The 22,588-nt window shown below is 46.4% G+C and overlaps 1 protein-coding gene and 1 pseudogene across 2 annotated transcripts; one reads left to right on the plus strand and one right to left on the minus strand.

The window, feature by feature from the left end:
* Positions 1-394: 394 nt before the first annotated feature.
* On the plus strand, positions 395-22,369 carry LOC308566048 (activator of 90 kDa heat shock protein ATPase homolog 2-like; the record flags this gene model as incomplete). The annotated part of the gene is given in 12 exon segments (XM_081155951.1): positions 395-453; positions 4,253-4,856; positions 5,014-5,141; positions 6,381-6,571; positions 17,069-17,154; positions 18,946-19,062; positions 20,110-20,196; positions 20,905-21,000; positions 21,353-21,454; positions 22,022-22,073; positions 22,196-22,290; positions 22,292-22,369. Coding segments are annotated over 12 exon segments (1,695 nt in total).
* Positions 10,646-15,397, minus strand: LOC308565980 (exportin-2 pseudogene; annotated as a pseudogene). The gene is made up of 3 exons: positions 13,895-15,397; positions 10,876-11,302; positions 10,646-10,701 (listed from the first exon to the last, which is right to left on the minus strand). The product of its transcript is annotated as an exportin-2 pseudogene (transcript).
* Positions 22,370-22,588: the final 219 nt, after the last annotated feature.

Genomic DNA, 22,588 nt, shown 5'->3' on the forward strand with positions numbered 1-22,588 from the left:
CTGATAACCAAAAAAACTACCATTACCAACAAAATACCCTCTTGATTATAGTATTCTTGATTTCAGTAGTTTAAAATTTGCTGTCTATATGTGGAATATGACAGTACAGACCAGTACAACATCACCCAACACACTGCAGCAAATTTTAGTGAAATATTTAGGGGCTATGAGAGAGAGAAAAAGCAGAAGACATGGCATTTGATTCCGGGGCCGAGCACATTGTCATGAATATGGCCTGTGCTCAAGAAATGTCTGTTGAGTGATTGAAAGAATAAGTGATAAAATAATTTAGAATGTGTAACTGATGCTCAGTGGAGAATATTGACACCCTGTGGCCTGGGACTATCCCATTGTGAGGAGGAGAAGGGACCTAACCCAACGGAAGGATTGGGTAATGCAAGCAGAGGAAAGTGTATATTTCATACGAGGAAAGGCACAAGCCAAGGCAACGAGGTGAGAATACGTGTTGATTTTGGTGGACGTCAGTTAGCAGGAGCTGCAGGTTGGCGTTGAGGAGAGCTGAGCAGTAACTGAGAGTAAGGTCACTCTTAGGATCCCAGGCTAGAGGTATAGGGTGGAGAACAGATTAAAGCAGTGTGGACTGCAGGGTGTGTGGGGTCTACGGAAATATTCAGAGCCCATGAGTTCTCTACAAGCACTTAAAAATTTTGGTCTTTCACCTGCTGATAATAGTAAACATTTATTTATTTATTTATTTATTTATTTATTTATTTATTTATTTATACTTTTAAAATTTATCTTTATTGTTGAGAGTATTACAGGTATACCATTTCCCCCCCCCAATTGGCCCCCTCCACTTCGCTCCCACCCCCTCCCCAATAACAGGCCTTCACGCTGTTATTGACTGTGTCCATGGGTTATGCATATATGCATATAACTTCTTTGGTTGATCTCTTCCCACCCTCCACCCCCCTTCCCTCTTTCCTCTGAAATATGATCGTCTGTTGCATGTGTCAATGTCTCTGGATCTACTTAGTTCACCAGATTCTTTTGTTCATTAGCTTCTTCTTAAAGAAGACCCTTCAACATTTCCTGTAGTGCTGGTCTGGTGGTGATGAACTCCTTTAGCTTTTTCTTATCTGTGAAGCTCTTTATTTGACCTTCAGTTCTAAATGATAGCTTTGCTGGGTAGAGCAATCTTGGTTGTAGTTCCATGTTTTTCATCACTTTGAATATTTCTTGCCACTCCCTTCTGGCCTGCAAAGTTTCTGTTGAGAAATCAGCTGACAGTCGTATGAGTGCTCCCTTGTAGGTAACTAACTGCTTTTCTCTTACTGCTTTTAAGATTCTCTCTTTGTCTTTAACCTTTGGCATTTTAATGATGATGTGTCTTGCTGTGGGCCTCTTTGGGTTTCTCTTCTTTGGGACCCTCTGTGCTTCCTGGACTTGTAAGTCTATTTCTTTCCCCAGGTAGGGGAAGTTTTCTGTCATTATTTTTTCAAATAGGTTTTCAATTCCTTGGTCTCTTTCTGCCTCTTCTGGCACCCCAATAATACGAATGTTGGGCCTCTTGAAGTTGTCCCAGAGGCTCCTTATACTATCTTCATATTTCTGGGTTCTTTTTTCTCCTTGCTCTTCTGGTTGTTTTTTGTTTCCTCATGTTCCAAATTGCTGATTTGGTTCTCAGTGTTCTCTACTCTACTATTGATTCCCTGTAAATTATTCTTCATTTCAGTTCCTGTAGCCTTCATTTCAAATTGGTACTTTATTATGTTATCGATTTTCTCAGTTATTTCCCTAACAGTCTGCTTAAATATCCTTATAAACAAAATTCCGAGCTCTCTATCTGTTAGCTTGCTTGGATCTATTTCATTTAGTTCCTCTTCTAGAGATTTCTTCTGTTCTTTCCTTTGTGACATGTTTCTTTGCTTCCACATTTTGGCTGCTTCCAGGTGTTTGTTTCTATGTAGTAGGTAGAGCTGCTATGTCTTCTGGAATTTGTAGAGTGGCTTTGTGTTGTAGGTGTCCTGTAGGGTCCAGTGGCTCAGCCTCCCCAGTCACCTGAGCTGGGCCTTCTAGGTGCTCCCCTGCCAGTGGTGTGCTGGGAGGACTCGCCACAGGAGCCATGGCCTCTGCCAGCCCTTCTGCCTGGGAGGAAGCCGCCCTTCCAGCTCTCGCCCGGATCTTAGGCAGGTTAGTTCCTCCCCGAGTGTCCCGGGTCCTTTCCGGCTGCTCCCGGCGCTGGGCTCAGAGGGAGCGTCCGAGTGAGTCCGTGCCGGGCCCTTTAAGAGGAGCTGCTGGGGCTCCCGCGGCCTCCGCGACCCTCAGCGACAGTCCCCGCTGTTTTCACAGCCCGGAGTTGTGGGGACGTCTCTCCCGGCCTGGAGCCCTGGGCTGGGGGCCTGCTGTGGGGCTGGGACCCCTCTCTCCCCTGGGAAAACTCCGCCTTGCGGAGATTCCCTCCCGGGTTTCAACCACGGCACCGGGCCCCCCGCGGCCCCGTCTCTGCGATCCAGCCCCGATCCGCCCGCATCTGCGCCCCTCCTCCCGCTCTCGGTGCTCCTTCAGCTCCCTGGTTGTGGGGCTTCTGTTCAGCCAGGTTTCAGGAGGCTCTGAGTGTAATTTTGATGTGGTTGCGGGAGGCAGAGGGTGCAGCTGTTACCTACGCCGCCATCTTGTTTTTCAGTAAACTTTTTAAATTGTGGTAGAATATACATAACATAAAATTTACCATCTTAACCATTCAGTAGTGTTAAGTACATTCACATTGTACAGCCATCACCATATCCATCCACAGAACTCTCTTCACCGTGTAAGACTGTAACTCTACACCCATTAAACACTAACTCTTCAATCTCCCTCTCCCCCAGCCCTTGGTAACCACCAATCTATTTTTTCTCTCTATGAATTTGACTGCTCTAAGTAACTCACATAAGTGGAATCACAGTATTATCTTTTTGTGACTGGCTTATTTCACTTTGAATAATGTTCTCAAGGTTTATCCATGTGTCAAGATTTCCTTCCCTTTTTTTGGTTAATTCTCACCTGAGGATATTTTTCCCATTGCTTTTCAGAGAGTGGAAGGGAGGGAGGGAGAGGGAGGGGGAGGCAGTGAGGGAAGGAGGGAGGGACAGAGAGAGAGAAACACCTGTGGTCTGCCTTCCATACCTGCCCTGACTGGAGATTGAACCTGTAACCCAGGTGTGTGCTGTGCCCAGGAATTGAACCGGCAACCTTCCAGTGCACAGCACCACAACCAACCAACTGAGCCACTCCCACTGAGCAGGCCAATTTAATTTTTTAAAATATGTTTTTATTGATTTCAGAGAGAGGGAGGGAGAGGGAGAGAGAGAGAAACATCAATTGATTGGCTGCCCCCTGCATGCCCCCTACTGGGGATCCAGCCCTTAATCTGGGCATGTGCCCTGACCGGAATTGAACCTACCTCTGCTGGATCACAGCTCAACCACTGAGCCAGGACAGCTGGGCCAATTAAATCTTGATCAATTACTACATAGAATGCCTTTTCTATTTACATTTTAATATGATCATTTCCATTGGGATAGTTCTTTTTGTATAAATATTGCAAAAGATTTTTCACAAAATTTTAGTGATTATAGCTTCTGCCTTTTGTAAGTTTTCTGCTGTCTTATGTGCATTCTAGATTTCAATGATCCATATCTAAACCTTACCATGTCACGTTCTACCCTTAAAATTCTTTATGAATTGGATTAAAGACGCACAGCTAATGCGCAAGAAAACCATGCCCCACTAGCATGGCCACTGAAATTCTTTTCTATTGGATACCATGTGTTAGGTGTCCATGCCTTTGGTGAAGTGAAGTGTAAAAGGTGAAGTCAAAATGTCATTTTGTTTTGAGGCCAAAACACTTGGAAGCAGTCTGTTTATATAACTGTTGTTGCTGTTTGGAAAAATGATATTGGGATGTAGCAGCTCCTGTAGTAAATGAGAACACCACCCCCCCCCACCCCCCCACCCCCCCGTTTATCTCATTGCTGCGCACAGATCACAGGCAAAGGACAGGTGAACACGGGGAACAGGACAGGTCCTCCCACCCTTCCACCGTCATACCCGTTTTCCATACTAAATAATATCCAGGTAATAGCCTCCAAATAATTGGTACAAAGTTTTTGCTGGAAGGTGAAGATTCGTTCAAGGAATCATTAATGCCCGCTTAGTTATTGTAAAACTGCATCACGCTGAATGCGCTCGAAATCCCGTTTTGTCACCTGTAAAGGACGATGACATGAGATGTAAACGTTTCCCAAAGTAACCGGGAGCCTGGTACCGTGCTGCTGGGACAGGCTGGAAGGCAGGTGGGGAGACGCCGCGCTCCGCCCGCAGGAGGCTCGGCTCGGAGCCGAGCGGCTCACAGCCACGCGCACGCGGGACCACGCGCGCCGGGCGCGCCCACCCCCCGTCGGTCGCAGAGCAAACTGCGGTCACGTGCTCGGGGCGTGTCCGAAACAGGAGTTAGCGCAGCCGACGGCGCCGGGACAGCCGCTCGGGGTCTGCAACCGCAGAGGGGCGCTCAGGCGCCCCTTTCCGCCCGCTCGCCCGCACAGCCACCAACCACCGCGGGGACGAGCCCTTCACGGAGGGGCTGGGCCTTCGGAGGGGCCGCCGAGGCTCCCCTTCCCAGCGCGCACCCGCGAGTCCCGCAGCGGAGCCCGGGGCCTCCCCAAACCCCCGCCCCGTGCCTCCCCGATCGCCCCAAGGAGTCCCGCTTATTGGACCATCTCCCCCCACCCCACCCCCGCCTCCGCACACCGCCCTCGACCCCGCCCGGGGCCGCGACACCCCTCCCTCCTGCGCCTCCCCGCCCCCCGACTCTCGGGCCGACCTCTCCTGGGCCCCCATTCCCGGCCTCCCAGGCCCAAACGCTCCCCACAGCCCTCCGGGCACCCCCTGTCCCCGGGCCCCCAGGCCCCCGCCCCGCCACCCGGCCGGGCCCTGGCCGAGCTCAGGGGCGCGGGGCGCGGGGATTCCTGGCGCTCCGTGGGCGCCGCGAGCGCTCGGACCCTGGGCTAGGAGGCGGGAAGCCTCGGTGACCCAGCCGCACCCCTGCCCGGCTCTCCGCGGGGGGCGTGGGGCCAGGGCGACCCGCGCGGGGTCGTGGAGGAGCGGGAGGACTCGACCGACGGCCACAACCCGCACAGGTGCGGCCGGGCGGGGCCGCCTGCGGGCCTCCGCGTGTCCTTCCTCCCGGGCGGGGCCCTCGGCGGGCGCCCGGGGCCTGCGCCCTGGGCTGCGGGCTGCGCGGAAGCGGGGTCTCCGGCGCCTGCGAGGCCGCGGGGTCCCCCTGAGGGGCGGGGCCTGCGGGGTGCGGAGGGTTCCCTCCCCTCCCCCACCTGCTTTCTGTGCGGCCCACGCGTGAGCCCCGGGCTCCCGAGAGCCCTCTGGGGTGGAGACCCGGCGTGGTGCGCTCACTGCCCCTGGACACGTTTCCTCCTTTTGAAAGTTGGGTCGGGCTCCAAGAATGGCCTTTGACTGACCTCTTCAACTTTGACAGTCTGTGCCCTTAATTCAGTCCTCCCTCCCCTTCGCCGCTCCCGCCCCTAATCCTCTGGATGTTCTGGAAGTAAAACGAAGCTAGAAAGCGCGTGCGGGAGCGTGGGTGTGCTCTGGCTCGTGCGCAGTGGGAAGAGAGGCATGTGGATCCCACTCTGTCTGCATCTAACTCGATGGGCCTCCGGTGAGCGCCCCTTCGAGGAGTTGGAACAAGTTACCCTCTTCTTGAATCTCACCTGGAAACCGGTTGTCTGTGCCTCCCTCTGTCCCCCAGGGCTGCAGGAAGTGATGCTCCGCCCTGCGCCTCTGAGGGCGGTGGGTACCTCAGCGCCACCGAGGTGATGCTGAGGCAGGTCCTGGACAGAGCAAACCCTCGGGCCTGTGAAGGGATCATTTGCTGGGGGAACCCTGGGGCTCGGGGCTCGGAGGAGCTGGCCTCTCCTTTCCCAGCCCTGTTACCATGGACACATGCTGGACTTCTCTCAGCTCATTTCCGCTCCCCAAAATGGAAACATTATTTGGGGAGATTGTAGGAACACGCTTAATCATTTGTCTTGTTATGATTAGAATTATTTCAGTTATTACTACCTTTTCATAAGCTTTGCCCATTCATTTCCAACTGGTCAGATGGCTAGACCCCCTTTTCCCCAAATAAACTGGTGTTTTTAAGACAAAATACTACTTTAAATAGTGGTTAATACTCTCTTAAGGAACCGAGCAGGAGGATTACAAAGTATCTGGCAGAAAGGTGGCTTGAGAAGTGTGTTTGTAAGTCTGAGGGTGGCAGTTCTTTTAAGGCCCCTTGAGAGCAGTCACGCTGATCTGGGCCAGGCCCGCGGTACCGCCTGGGCCTTCCGTCACGGCTCTGCCCTGCTGGTCCCTGGCAGGACAGAGCAGGATGCCACCAGCTGGTCCAAGGGGAAGCTCCGGGAGTTCCTGGTGGGCATCGACGTGGAGAACGAGGCTGGTCGCTGCCAGATCACTGAGCTGAAGCAGGTGGAAGGTGAGGCTTCCTGTCGCAGCTGCAGAGGGAAGCTGCTTTTCTTCTATGAGTGGAACATCACGCTGGGCTGGAAAGGTAACGGGCCTCAGGTCCAGGCGGGGCTGGGGGCAGCCTCGGGGCAGACTTTGTCGATTCATTATTCAACATTCAGCAAATTCTTTTAGAGCTGCTGTGGACCCTGCACAGGCTGAACCCCGAACTGGTGTTTGTAGTTCCAGACACAACCTGACCACAGGTGGAGTTCCTTGTCCACCAGGCTGGGGGGCTCCCTTTCTCCCAGGGCGCAGAGCTGCTTCGAGCTTGTTGCTTTCAGCTGTTCTCTTTGCCGGGCACCGTGAGCACTGGAGTTTCCCGGAGCTGCTGCCTGGACGCTTCCCCTAGGTAGCTGCCTGCCGGCTCCTGTCAGCCCTTCAGGCCTTTATCCCGAGTGAAGCCACCTGTGCATCCTGTGAAACTTGCAGATGCCATCCTTGTACAGTCTCCCCTGCTTTATTTTCCTCCAAAGCGCTGGTATTTTGTATACTATATATGGTTATTTAAATATTTCATTTATTGTTCTGGTCCCCCTCCTCTCCCAGTTCATTAGGACAGGAATTTTTAAAATATATTAGCTTTATTGGGATATAAGTCACATACTATATAATTTGCCGACTTGTGCACAGTTCGGTGGTTTTCAGTATATTAAGAGCTGTACAGCCATCACTACAATCAATTTTAGAAAAATTTCATCACTCCCCCCCCAACCCTGAGCCCATTAGCAGTCACTCCCCCAGTCCCCCCAGCCACCAGTCTGTTTCCTATTTCTGCGGATTTGCCTATTCTGGACATTTCGTATGAATGGAATCATGCAGTATGTGTTTTTCTGTGATTGTTTTTCATGTAATGTGTTTTCAAGGTTCATTCATGTTGTATGTAGCATTTTTTGTTCTATTTTATGGTTAAATGGTGTTCTTTGTACAGATACAGCACATTTTGTTTATCTGCTCATCAGTTAGTGGACATTTGGGTTGTTTCCACTCTTTGGGTCTTTTGGTCAGGAATTGATTGGTTTTGTTTCAGGCCCACATCACTGTCTGGAACATAGTGTGTTTGTTGAATGAATAAATTTCTATTGTGGTGCCCAGCTCCTGGCTAGGTAGGCAGTCTGTGCTCAATGAATACTTGTTAAAATAACCACAGATGTGAAAACAAAGGGGGAAAGGAAGAGGAAGGAGGGAGAGAGCTGGTTCTAGAAGATTGTGCCGTGTTCAAGTTTGGGCCTCAGCCCAGGAGTCAGCTCCTTTCTTGAGAGTTTGGGTTAGCAAGCCACTGAGTAAACTGGCCTTGGGCCTCTGCCCAGCCTTGTTAGCTAGGCCAGAACCCAGGGAGATGGTCAGGCAGCATCAAAAGTAGTCCCACACATGCCTGGGAACCTTTGGGTTTGGGTTTGCTGTCAGTTACTCCTTCAGTGGCTGCTGCTGGATAGATTACAGCAGGGGCTGACTCCCTGCAACTGACTAGTCCCCTCATCTCCCTCCTTGCCAATACAGGGCTTTGAGGGCCCAGAGGAAGCTTTCACTATATTGTGTCCATTCCATCTGCTTTAATTCAAGGCAGCAACCAGCTCCTTTGCAAGATAAGGCCCACCCACTTCCAGGTGGCAGCCAGAGAGAGGGCAGGCTGAACAGGACTTGCCCTGACCCCTTGAGCTTTCTCCTCTAGCAGTGCATCCCAGAGGTGGTGTGTGGGACCCGCTGGGGAGGAGGCAACACTCTTGTCTTGTTTTTGTTTTGTTTTCTAATTAAATTTTAACTTAATCCCCTCCAGCTTTATTGAGATATAATTGACTTACAACATTGTACAAGTTTAAGATGTACAACATGATTTGATTTATGTATACACTGTGAAATGATTACCACAATAGGGTTAGCTAACACATCCATCAGTTCAGTTTTTTTTATATGTATGCTGAGAACTTTTAAGATTTACTGTCTTAGCACCTTTCAAATACATGTATGTTATTGTTAACTAGTCACCATGCTGTACATTACATCCCCAGAACTTATTCTGGAAGTTTGTACCCTTTGACCAGCTTCATTCCCCACCCCCTTGCAACCACCAGTCTACTCTCTCTGTTTCTGAGTTCGGTTTTCTACGCATATAAGTGAGATCATACAGTATTTGTCCTTTAGTATTATACCATGACCATCTTTGTTTCTTTTGAGCATTTTTAGTTTAAAGTCTATTTTAGCTAATATGACTACTCCTGCTTTCCTTTGGTCACCATTTGCTTGAAATATCTTTTTCCATCCCTCCAATCTCAGATCATGTGTGCCCTTAAAGTGACAGTGAATCTCTTACAGGCAGCGTATTGTTGGATCTTGGTATTTTTTAATCCATTCAGCCATTATGTGTCTTTTGATTGGAGAATTTAATCCATTTATATTTGAAGTAATTACTGATAGGAAAGGACTTACTGTTGCTATTTTGTTCATTGTTTTTGGAGTGTTTTGTAGCTCCTGTTTTCATGTTCCTTACTTCCTCTCCTGCCATCTTCCATGGTGATTTGATGCCTATTTGTGGTGGTGTGTTTTGACTCCCTTTCATAATCTTTTGTGTATCTGCTACAGGTATCTCTTTGTGATTACTTTGAAGCTTATATAAAATATCTTATAACATTCTGTTTACACTGGTAACAACTTAACTTCAAGAGGATACAGAAATTTATACTTTTTCTCCCTCATGTTTTAGGTTATTCATGTTGCAACTTACTTTAAATGTTACAGTTTACTTTAACTGATATAATTGATGTTACAATTTACTTAAAATTTTTTTTTAAGTATTAAAAATAACCCTAGGTTACTGTGCATAAAAGTTATGGTTATTTTTAATATGTTTGTTTTTTAACCTTTAGAGTTGTAAGTGAATTATTCATTACTATTGCAATATAAGATAATCTGATTTTGACTATATATTTATCATTACCAGGGAGTTTCATACATTTGTATGTTTTTATGATGCTAATAAGCATCCTTTCATTTTAGCTTGAGGAATGAGCTTTAGCATTTGTTATAGGCAGGTTCAGTGGTGTTGAACACCCTGAGCTTCTGTTTGTTTGAGAAAGTCTTTATCTCGCCTTCATTTATGAAGGACAGCTTTGCCGGCTATAGTATTCTTACTTGACAGTTTTTTCTTCTCTCTTTTTTTTGACTTTAAATAAATTTTTACTCTTCAATTACAGTTGACATATAATATTAGTTGTACAACCCAGTGATTAGACATTTATATAACTTACTAAGTGATCACCCTGATAAATTTCATACCCATCTAACACCATACATAATTATTACAATATTATTGACTATATTTCTTATGCTGTACTTTACATCCCCATGACTATTCTGTAACAACCAATTTGTACTTCTTAATCCTTTCACCTTTTTCACCCATTCCAACACTTTCCCATCTGGCAACCATCAAAATGTTCTTTATATTTATGAGTCTGTTTCTGTTCTGCTTGTTTATTTTAAGATTCACTATTGATAGATATGTTTTTATTGCCACTTTATTTTTCTTCATCTTTTAACATTTTTCTTCATGTAATACTAGTTTGGTGGTGATGAACTCTTTTAGCTTTTTCTTGTTTGGGAAGCTCTTTATCTGACCTTCAATTCTAAATGATAGCCTTGCTGAGTAGAGTAATCTTGGTTGTAGGTCCTTGTTTTTCATCACTTTGAATATTCCTTACCAGTCCCTTTTGGAATACAAAATTTCTGTTGAGAAATTAGCTGACAGTCTTATGGGAGCTTCCTTGTAGGTAACTAACTGCTTTTCTCTTGCTGCTTTTAAGATTCTCTCTTTGTCTTTAACCTTTGGCATTTGAATTACGATATGTTTTGGTATGGGCCTCTTTGGGTTCATCTTGTTTGGGACTCTGCACTTCCTGGACTTGTATGTCTGTTTCCTTCACCAGGTTAGGGAAGTTCTTTGTCATTATTTTTTCATATATATTTTTTTTCAGGGTAAAGCAGCATTTGATATTTTTTACACGATGGCATTTGTGACAGGTTCAAAAGGAAAACTTGCTTTGTTTTTACTCAGCTGTTCTTCTTCAGAAGTCTCCCAGCTTTCCTCAGAAACGATCTTGGGCTTTATTAGCCAAATCATAGTTCAACGCAGTGTCACATTGGCTGCCTGAAGATACCCTTGCAGGTACTGGAGCGTTTCTGTAATTATTATTTCAAGTAGGTTTTCAATTCCTTGGTCTCTTTCTGCCTCTTCTGGCACCCCAATAATACAAATGTTGGGCCTCTTGAAGTTGTCCCAGAGGCTCCGTATACTATTTTCATATTTCTGGGTTCTTTTTTCTTTTTTCTCTTCTGGTTGGGTGTTTTTTGTTTCCTCATTGAGGTTGGTGTTCACCATTGATGTACCTCTTCCTGGACAGGCAGTAGATAATTTGTGAAGTGACTGTGCCAGGTGAATCTTTGGGTTGGTCACCATTTGACCTGTGGGATCATGCTCTTTCTCCCAGCAAATGCCAACTGTGAGAATGCAGTCTGGTATCCTGGTGTATCTTCTATGTCAATAAAATGTTCTTCACCAGGAATGGAATCATCCTCAGGTAACTCAAAAAGGCCAATCAGAGACTGCAGTAAAGGAGTCCGTAGTTTGGTATACTCAGTGTCCATCACTGGGGAACATTCTGTTAGTAATTTGGTCATGCCAAAACCATTCCAAACATTTTGGGTTGTATTCCATCAAATATTTCTTGTAGTGCTTGGGCCCATATTTTATGCAATACAAATGAATAAAGACTAAGAAACTCTTTTTTTTTTTTTCCTTTTTAATTTATCTTTATTGTTGAGAGTATTACAGGTATACCATTTCCTCCCCCAATTGATCCCCTCCACTTCCCTCCCACCCCCTTCCCAGGCCTTCACCCCATTATTAACTGTGTCCATGGGTTATACATATAACTTCTTTGGTTAATCTTTTCCCACCCTCCACCCCCCTTCCCTCTTTCCCCTGAAATATGATCGTCTGTTACATGTGTCAATGTCTCTGGATCTATTTAGTTTATCAGATTCTTTTGTTCATTAGCTTCTTGTTAAAGAAGACCCTTCAACATTTCCTGTAGTGCTGGTTTGGTGGTGGTGAACTCCTTTAGCTTTTCCTTGTCTGAGAAGCTCTTTATTTGACCTTCAATTCTAAATGATAGCTTTGCTGGGTAGAGCAATCTTGGTTGTAGTTCCATGTTTTTCATCACTTTGAATATTTCTTGCCACTCCCTTCTGGCCTGCAAAGTTTCTGTTGAGAAATCAGCTGACAGTCGTATGAGTGCTCCCTTGTAGGTAACTAACTGCTTTTCTCTTACTGCTTTTAAGATTCTCTCTTTGTCTTTAACCTTTGGCATTTTAATGATGATGTGTCTTGCTGTGGGCCTCTTTGGGTTTCTCTTCTTTGGGACCCTCTGTGCTTCCTGGACTTGTAAGTCTATTTCTTTCCCCAGGTAGGGGAAGTTTTCTGTCATTATTTTTTCAAGTAGGTTTTCAATTCCTTGGTCTCTTTCTGCCTCTTCTGGCACCCCAATAATACGAATGTTGGGCCTCTTGAAGTTGTCCTAGAGGCTCCTTATACTATTTTCATATTTCTGGGTTCTTTTTTCTTTTTTCTCTTCTGGTTGGGTGTTTTTTGTTTCCTCATGTTCCAAATTGCTGATTTGATTCTCAGTGTCCTCTACTCTGCTGTTGATTCCCTGTAAATTATTCTTCATTTCAGTTCCTGTAGCCTTCATTTCAAATTGGTACTTTATTATGTTATCGATTTTCTCAGTTATTTCCCTAACAGTCTGCTTAAACATCCTTATAACCAAAATTCTGAACTCTCTATCTGTTAGCTTGCTTGGATCTATTTCATTTAGTTCCTCTTCTAGAGATTTCTTCTGTTCTTTCCTTTGTGACATCTTTCTTTGCCTCCGCATTTTGGGTGCTTCCAGGTGTTTGTTTCTATGTAGTAGGTAGAGCTGCTATGTCTCCTGGAATTGGTAGAGTGGCTTTGTGTAGAAGGTTTCCTGTAGGGTCCAGTGGCTCAGCCTCCCCAGTCACCTGAGCTGGGCCTTCTAGGTGCTCCCCTGTGTGGGCTGTGTGCACTGTCCTGTTGTAGTTGAGCCTTGGTTGCTGTTGGCGTCCCTGGGAGGAACTGACCCCCCAGGCCAGTCAGCTGTGAGGACCAGCTGCAACGACAGCCAGAGAGCTGCTGTGCTGGAGACACCCTTATGGATCAGGATTTACTTCAGTGGAGCTTTGGTGTTCACCAAGTGCACCCCTTGAGTGTCACTTGTGGATGTGGTAGGGTTGTAATCCAGTGTGGTCGTGTCTGACCACTGGGTGCACTGTCTCTGAGGCCTCCAGGGAGGTGCAAAGTCAGCCTCTGCCAGTGCCTTGCCCAGGGTCCCCCAGCATGAGCTACACAGCAAACTATAGCTGGCTGCTACTTGTGCTGGGCTTGGAGGTGTCCAGGAGAGGCCAAGCTATGAGCCAATACAGCTGCCGCTAGTACCAGGCCTGGGGCCGCTTATCAAGCTGTATGGGGCCCGCTGCTGCTTGTTTGTGAGATTTTAGGAGAGTCCTAAGCATGAGGCTTGAGAGGCCACTTGCACAGGAAAGCCCCTGGAAATGGCCTGGATGAGCTGCAGGTGGGGAGGGGAGGGGCCTCCGGGAATCACGGGGCGGGGCCAGAGGTGTGAGTCAGGTGCTGGCGATTCAAACATGGCGCCTGCCTGCCGGCTGCGTGCGGGGAGGACTCGCCACAGGAGCCATGGCCTCCGCCAGCCCTTCTGCCTGGGAGGAAGCCGCCCTCCGCCTCTCGCCCGGATCTCAGGCAGGTTAGTTCCTCCCCGAGTGTCCCGGGTCCTTTCAGGCTGCTGCCCGGCGCTGGGCTCAGAGGGAGCGTCCGAGTGAGTCCGTGCCGGGCCCTTTAGGAGGAGCTGCTGGGGCTCCCGCAGCCTCCGCGACCCTCAGGGACAGTCCCTGCTGGTTTCACAGCCCGAAGGTGTGGGGACGTCTCTTCCCGGCCTGGAGCCCTGGGCTGGGGGCCTGCTGTGGGGCTGGGACCCTCCCTCCTCCGGGAAACCTCAGCCGCCGAGTTTCCCTCCTGGGTTTAACCCGAGGCACCAGGGGTGGGCCCGCGGCCACGTCTCTGTGATCCAGCCCCGATCCGCCCGTGTCTCCGCCCCTCCTCCCGGTCTCAGTGCTTCTTCAGGTCCCTGGTTGTGGGGCTTCTGTTCAGCCAGATCTCAGGAGGCTCAGAGTGATGGTGGTTCTGTGTTTTAGTTGTAATTTTGATGTGGTTGCGGGAGGCGGCGGGTGCAGCTGTTACCTACACCGCCATCTTGTTGTTCCTCAAGACTAAGAAAATCTTGATAAATTTTGTTGTTTTGGAATTTTGAAGTCTTTGGAATAGTGGAATGAAGATTTGCTTCCTGTATTGGTCAACTGACTCAGGAGGCATGTGCTCAGTTTTACTGTTTAGAAGAGAAAAACCGTGGTGGTCATTGGCTTTGGATGCAGTGAGCTTCCGGAAAACACCTAATATCCCAGGGACTTTGTCAGCTGCAGCACTTGCTATTGTATTTGAACTGCATTCTAGGAATGCTTGGAGCAGCCTCACTAGAGCAGGGATATTTCCTGTTCTTTCCCAAAGCATTGGCTGAGGGAGCTGAGGAAATAAGGCCATATAGGAAGATAGAATATCATTTTTGTGTGTTTCCAGAAGCAAAGATATCACTGGAAAGACACATGGAATAAACTCTTGTACTTAATTCTGTAAAATTTTAGTAAACACCAGAAACAAAGCCCCTTCAAAATTTACAACAGCGGCAGGGTTGGCTTTGCATGTTATTTTTATGGATAAACATATTACTTCAAGCATGCAGTGATCAAAGTGAGGTTTGCTTGGGTCCTCACCAACGGCTAATAGCTTCTGAGTAAGCTGAGTGATGAGTGTGGGGATGTAAGGGTTGTGGCTGCTGCTTCATAATGTATTCATTTTCTGAAGAGCCAGGAAGTGTGAGAGCTTTGAAAAGGTTCGTTAGCAGAATCTCAACAAACAGTGCTAATTCTGCAGCTGTAAAGAGAGTGGCGTGGTTAGGCCCCGTGTTGTGAGCAGCCTCTCAGGGGCATGTGCTGTGTGAGTATGAACAGTAGTACTTTCAGCCTGAAGATGATTAACCAAGAGAGGACCAGATACTAAAAGCTGTTCCTTTGGTGCTTGATTCCTAAAGCTCACGATATATTTGATACCGTCAGCTTTCAGGGCGGGAGATTCATTCACGTTAGCTGATTTTAAATCAGGCAGGATGTGATTCACAGAGAACTCGCTTGGGTTTGCAAGTCCATTTGCTTATGATTCCAGGCTACTGTGTTTGAGCTTTTGATGCCAAAGATGTCACTAAGTAAATGGCTGCATTTTTGTGTTTCCAGTTGACAGATGGATTTTTTGCCTATTCCTGCAGCATAGAATTAACATAACCAGAGAAGATTCCTGTCACAGGTCCCTCAAAAAACTTGCATACTCTTCATGCTAGATCACAAGCAGCCCTGTGTCTAGTCTCAGTATCCGATCCCTGCAAATTTCCTTTTATGTGTTCCTCAGAATTACCTTCAGAGACTTCTCCAGCAGCAGCTCCGAATCCCAGGTTAGGCACAATAACCATTTCACAGGCTCCTGTCAGCGTGCCCTGGTCCTCACACAGATTCTTAGAGAGAATCTCTCACAAACTGAAGTCAGAAACATACCAACAAGTCGTATTTGACCTATTGACCTGCTGTAACCAGTGCATTCCGGACAGCTGTGACCAAATGGGGCAGGGAGCACTGAAACTCTTCGCCTTACATTCCCTGTGTAATGAAAATTGTTCATCCAGGTTTCTGTATTATCTTCACAAAATTCAAGGAGATTCTGAAAGTTTAAACAAGAACAGTCTTGAGGTCAGGTTCAGGGAAGAAAAGGGAGTCCTCAGGGCAGAGGCATCATTTGCATGGGTTCTACCACATTCAGTGGTGGCTTTCAGTAGATCAGTAAAAGGCTCTGAGCATGTGGGTGCACAGGCGGGTCTGCAGACTTGCCTTTGTGATCAGGTAGCCAGTAGGCCGCTGGCCATGCTTCAGTATTGAGCAAAGTCTCTGGCTGGGTGGGGCTAAAGACTGTGCTCTGCAGTTGGGTACCCCACTGTCTGGGCTCCCGACCTGGGTGCAGCCTCAAGCTCTGTTTTGCATTTGGGTAGGGCTATAGGCTGGGCTCTGCAGCTGCTTAGGGTCACTGTTCAGGCTCCCTAGTTATGCAGGGTCAGAGTCTGGCTCAGAAATTGGACAGGGCTTCTGGTTTGGCTCTCTGCCTGAGTGGTGCTGCAGCATGGGTTCCATGGCTGCCCAGGTCCCCTGGTCAGGCTTCTTAGATGGTTGGGACTGGAGGCTATGCTCAGCAGTGGAGCAGGGCTGCAAATTTGCTTCCCTGCCTGGGTAGGGCAATCGAATGAGCTCCACAGCTGGCTTCGCCCATCGACTGGGGATCCAAATCAGGCAGAATTGCTAGCTGAGGTCCCTGGCTGTGCAGATTGGCTGCTGCAAGCGGTAATACAATCCACCAAGATTAGAGTTTTGCAAAGTATATGATTGCCTAACCACTCTGCTGTGCACCTGAAACTAATACAGAATACTGAATATAAACTCTAATTGAAAAATAAAATTAAAGATTGCTGAAAGCCCTGCCCCATACTCCTCCGATTCCCAGCGGTCCCCATGAGGAAAGTCCCAGGCAGCCTTCCAGGAAGCACCCCACAATTCTGGGGGACCTGGATGTGCACTTTTCTCCTGCTGGAGAAACCACAGTGGGACCAGACCCTCTCAGTGGGGCTCTGTGCTGGCCTGGGGGAGGGGTGGTCTGGTCAGTGTTCTAATGCAGTCCTCTCTGCCTCTGGCCCAGGATGGTGTTTCGGCCTCACCTGTGGGTTCTGGGATTTTCACAGTGGTGTCTTGTCTATAGACAGTCGTTTTGTGAAGGGGACTGAACTTGGGAATAACCTATGTTGCCATCTTGATGTTGTCACTGAAATCAACACTCTGGTGTTGAAAAATATCCAGCTGCATGGAGTCCACATAGAACTCCCCCAAGCTGCGGTTTCCCACCTCTCTCCATGATCAAACTCGCTGTCCCTTTCTGTTCTTCCATCTCTTCTGCGACTGCTCGTTGGGATGGCCCTTTATCCTGCTTTGATGTGGTGGAGAATATTGGGGGATGAAGCAGCGCTGGTTACAGAACCACTTACTCCCACACCAAGCTTCCACCGGGCCCCCGATTCCTCTGCACGTCCCTCGGCCAGGTTCTGCGCCACCTTTCTTGGCTGCTTACCTGCAACGTGGGCCAGGAGAGCAGGGTCAGTGGTGGTACCTGTGTGGTGGTAAAGCCTTGAGCCGCCGTGTTACCACCTCTGGCGGTGCCCTGTGAGGAGGGCGTGCGTGTCAGTCACGCAGGGAAGTTTTGCACACACCAGCTGTTACTTTGTAATTGAAGAACACGTTTTGCTCATTTTAGGTATAATTAAAGAATGTGGTGGGAAGCACAAGGGATTGATTGAAATACCCAGCCTTGCTGAAGAAAATGAAGTAGATGACACTGAGGTGAAGTGATGGTGTTTCTTTTTTTTTCTTTCTTTTATATCAAGCTTCTGCTGTAGATGTTGAGGTTTTGAAAAACTGCTCATCAGACTGTGATTCCTGCAGTTGTGGTGACTTGTGGAGAGCTCTCGTGGTGAGGATCCCTCCCTGGGGGGCCCGCGGGGGGTGTGCGGTGGCGAGTAGGCCGGGGCAGCCCTGGGCTCCCGTGGGGCAGGCGTGGGCCTGGGCAGGTGGCTGCATCCTTGTGGCCACCTCACCTGTGCAACTGGGTGAATCACCTTTCAGGGGTGCTGTCAGATAGGTGTCACAGTGAACACACGGGAAGGTGCTCAGGCAGCACGCACAGCTTGGTGAGTGGGATTTTGCTTTCCTCCCCTGCATCTTTGCTGTTTCCCTTTGATAGTGAAAATCCGCAGCCGTTGGCTGCGATCGCCCTTGGTTATAGCGCATGTTTTTTCATAAACTAGTTAGTATGTGTTGCTTTTGACTGGCTCTCCTAGTTCTCTTGGGGGACAGAGCCTGTGTAACGCCCAACCTTGGTTTTCAGTTAGTGCCTTCTGTAAGCTGAAGGCGTGGTTCTGGGGAGCGGCCATTTGTACAGCAGCTGTATTTTCCAAACCAAATGGTTTGACAAAAGGTCTTTTTTGATTTGTGAAATTATTCATTGTGAAGGCTTTCAAAGATATAGAAACTAAATCATCCTGAGCCACACACCTATGACTTGCCTTTATTAAAGGTTATAAAATGCCAGAAAAGGGGGGCCTGTCTCGGACATATCTTCAGACATGGGCTTGCTATTCTCGGGCTGTGATTTCACTCTGCAATATTCAGGTCCATCAGCTGAGAAGTTTTTCATCAGCATAGTACACTGGTCTTTTAGATGCAATCCTTGGCAGCATTAGAGAACAAATTCTCTAGCTAGGACTCCAGCCCAACTGAATCATAGGGACACTAAATGATTTCTAACCAACACCTGTTTTCATTCTGAGACGACCACACTGGCATCCCCAGAGCAGCATTTTGATGTTTCCCTCTCCCTGTCTCCTCCTCCTTCCCCCTCCTCTTTTCCTCCCTTCTGTCCCCTCCCTCCCTCCCTCCCTCCCCTCTCCCTTTCCCAACTCTCCTCCCTGCCGTTATGTGGGAACTTGTTTTTCCTAATTACACTGGCTTTGGGGTTCTAGACCAGCGCTGTTCAATAGAAATAGAATGCAAGCCACATACTGAATTTAAGATTTTTTAGTAGCCATATTAAAAAACTTAAAGAAACAGGTGAAATTACTTTTAATAATTTTATTTAACCCAACATGTAAAAAACACCATTTAAATGTAATTAACATCAAAATTATTAGATTATTTTACTCTTTTTGTACTAAGTCTTCCAAGTCTGGTGTGTATTACTTTACACTTATAGCAGATCTCAAAGCAGCCCAGCCACATTTTGAGTGCTCAGGAGCCACATGCGGCCAGTGGCTACCATACTGGACAGCGCATTTCTAGACTCTGGTAAAAGCCATGGACTACATCAATGTAATACCTATGTATGAAATTTTTATGCAAATTAAGGGGCTCACATTCTAAGAAGTCCATTCAAGATTTGGCCAACCCAGTCAATGGAGCCTTGATTAAAAAACCCTTATGTCTTCTCAAGCTATAGGGAGAATTCTGTCACAACTCTCTTAATAGCCACTTCTTCCCCTTCCCTGAGTCTGAGTTCCTCTCTCATCCATATGGCCCAGTGCTGTAAGAATACATCAGACCAGAGTTTTCTTAGGTTTGTATTTTTCTGATTTGTAGGTGAATGTGAGTAAAAAGAAAGGAAATGGGGATATACTGAAGGATCTTATGAAAACTGCAGGCACCGCCAAGGTGAGGGAGGCCCTTGGAGATTACCTGAAGGCACTTAAGACCGATAAAGGAGGCATCTCTTGTGAACTCGGGGGTCCCTTTTCTGTTTACCCCAGTTAGGCTCTGCACTGTGGTCTGGCTTCGCAGGTTAGGCTGCTGTCTAAGGCTCTGGAAACAACTCTATGCTGCAGGATAAATGGCAGTGTGGATGCTGAGAGCTAGTCATGAGTAAGACTACAATTAGTGGTTATCAGTATTTTACACAGCGTGAACCATTTTACCTACAGAATTGTTAATAGTTTTCTGGATTGATAAATTATTTCATCAGTTGTTTGTGTACTTACTTACTTAATGTCTGTCTTCTCAGAGCGTAAGCCCCGTGAGGGCATGGAAGGTGTCTGTTTACTGCTGTTTCTCCAGCATCTAGCACAATGCCTGGTGCATAGTAGGTGCTTAATCTTTGTTGAATGAATGAATGGAGGAATGAAATTAACTGTAGGTGCCAGGTATAGTTGAGATTTACCTAGATAACCCCTACACTGTGTGAAAGTGAGGTTATTTATTGTTTCCTTCCCTAAATTAGAGAAGTTACTTGCCAGGCAAAGTGGCCAACAGGGCCTGTCTGTCTGCACGTCATACTTGGGTTCTGCTGTGTGTCTAGGAGCCAACATAGATGGGTTTGAGGTTGCCGCTTTTCCCGAGACCCACGCGTAGCTGGCCCACAGGCCTGAATACTGAGGCCAATCTTGTGAGGCGGTAGTGAAGCAATGAGAAGGTGTCTGGTTTTGACAGTAGATGAAGGCCATAAAACTATTAGTTGTATAAAACTGAGCTTTTTGGAAAAGAACATTTGAAAATCTTTGCTGTTTTATCAAGAACTGTATAAAAGGGAGGCATTTGAAAAAATAATAAAAGGCATTTGTTGCTATGTAACATGTTAGTTTTATATACAAAAACATGGAATGGTCTAGAAATTTTCAAAATGACTTAGGCATTCTTTTTATAATCATCAGCTTTTATTTTCTTGTAATGTTGTTTTGGGTTTTCTGCCTATTTGTGCTGAAAAGGAAAAAGTTCCTTATTAAAGGAACATTCCCATGTTTCCTTGTGGAGTTTACAATGGGAATGATTTTACCAACGAAAGCTATGGCAACCCAGGAATTGACTATTAAAAGGAAACTGAGTGAGAATACCTTGCAGGTGTGATCTCTAGTGGCGACTATGAAGGGAAGGGGAAAGGAAGTGCTCAGTGAGAATTCTTCAAAGCTCTCAACAGCCTTTTGATGATGGGACTTTGAAGCACAGTGAGGGCCAGTTAATCCACTCTTGCATCCATGCCATTTTTTTTGGGGGGGGGGGATGACGAGACTTTAATTTTTTTATGAAAAGGAATGTATAAACGCCTTTCGTTTGAGACTGTTCTAAAGGCACTGTTCTTTGGTAGGCAACAGATGACTGTTTCCTACCCAAACCAGGTGACTTTGAGGTTCACATACCACAGTGGACCAACCTTCTCTCCACTTTCGGATTGGAAGGTTTTCGATCCTCTTCTTGGAATCTAGTGGTGTAAATTAATACTTTGTCCTTACGTGCTGTTGGCCTTCATCTGCTTATCATTATACCCTTTGGGCCACATTTACACGCCCAAGTAGGAGTTGGGGTGTTAAGCCATAGTCTGGAAGTAGAACAGAGCTAGAGAGCTCATAGGAATAACGAGCTCTGTTTCCAAAGTAAAGGCCAGGACTGGTGGTGCTAAAAAGTCTTTTCATGCTATTTCCATGTTTCTGGAAGGGGTAGTATGGAATTTGGGATATTTTGGTGTTTTATTGAGACAGGGAGACTGAATTTTTAACTCTAAGCAGCTTTATCTCCGGGCATGCCAATTACCCTTTGGAACCTCTTCTCGAGATCCAGGGGCCGCTGGGTGTCCGGATTCCCACTGTGGCGCTGCACATGACAGAAATGTTTGACGAGGCTGTAGAGCAGCTGTACAGCATCTTCACCGTAGGAGGACGACGTCCCTTCTCAAGCTAGGACTGCAAATGCTGACACTGGGAGAAAATGTCCAACTACTGGAGCTGCTTTTTGGTTTCCCTTATGTTCATGTTTTTGATTGAAGGGATCTGGAATTGTGGGGATAGAAGTCTTTAGGGTAACTTCTGAAACATTTGGGGGGATATATCAGCAATTAGGGGATACATTAATTTAGTTTTCTCCCTCTACAAAGGAGAGGAAGAGAAAGCTGTAAGTAATTACAAGCTACATATTCAGGACTTAAAAACAAACAAACAAAAAAACCTCAAACCACCCACAGTAATTGTTCTATGCTGAAATAATGTCTGTTTTTCTTGGTTAGTTGGTGCAAAAATTTTCTAAATCACCTGCCATATTAGAAGCTGAAAAGGGAGGGAAGTTCCAAATGTTTGACGGGAATGTCACCGGTGAATATATAGAATTGGTAAGAAATCTTATGGTTAAAGTAAAGTAAGCTGGGACAGATTCTTGTTTCCATTAACATTGCTTTTTTAATTAATGCTTTTTAACTTGCTTTGGGTTCTTATCTGAGCTCAAAGAAACTTGAGAACTTTATATAGTTGGTTGTAAAGCAAATAAAAAATGTTATATATAATGAGAAAGTTGAAGCCTTAGTTTCACAGTACTTGTGCAAATGTTTATGATTTTAGAAGTATAATTCTTCAAGCTCTTGGTGTAGAACATTCAGCTTTCTGCCACCTCAATCGCCAGGGTCTGTGTTTCCAACTGTCAGCTGCCTCACCCTTGACATCAGCTCTGCTCTGGTTGCCCATGTTACTACACTTGTGCTTGATGTTAACTGCTGTTAAGGATTTCAGCACTAGAGACAATGAATTCTCAATGGTGCTGGCATATAAAATGGAAGATGAGACTGTATGTTCATTGATTACTTTTAGTACATAGGGGTTTTTAAGAAAGGCTTTGTTTTTCTGTCTAGTACTGTAGGAAATTTAAAAAGATGCTTTCAGTAGAACTTCCTCTTTGTTTTCAGTTAACAAATGAAAAGATCATCATGAAATGGAAATGCAGGAACTGGCCAGAAGGTATGTTATTAGTACCGTTTGTTGTAAGAGTCTAAAAACACTCAAGCTGTTTTCCCCTAGGAAAAGCAGGTGGTAGTATTTATCTGTTTCCCTTTTCATGATGGTTCCTATTTTCCTTCCAGAACACTATGCAACAGTTGTACTGAATTTTGTGCCTACTCCAGGGTTCATGGAATTACAGTTGGACTGTAAAGGAGTTCCTGTCCATAAAGAGGAGGAACATGAAATTCTGTTGGCAGACGCAGCATTTTGAAGAGATAAAAGATTTATTGCAGCTGACCATCCTAAATGGATGAATTTTAGGTTTTCTAAGGGCATCACTTTGTAAGCAGAGAAAGTTACTTCTTTCCTATAATTCCTTTTAAAAAAGAAAACAAAACTCTTTATATTGAAATCCATGAACTTTTACACAATTTGAAACATTAAAGCATTGTTTCAATCTTTACTATGAGTAAGTTAGAAGCAGCAAGCAACCTGAAGTATTTAACCTTATTTCCCATAGATGCTCCTCTGGG

The sequence above is a fragment of the Miniopterus schreibersii genome, assembly GCF_964146895.1.
Source record: "Miniopterus schreibersii genome assembly, chromosome: 13".
Classification (NCBI taxonomy): Eukaryota; Metazoa; Chordata; class Mammalia; order Chiroptera; family Miniopteridae; genus Miniopterus; species Miniopterus schreibersii.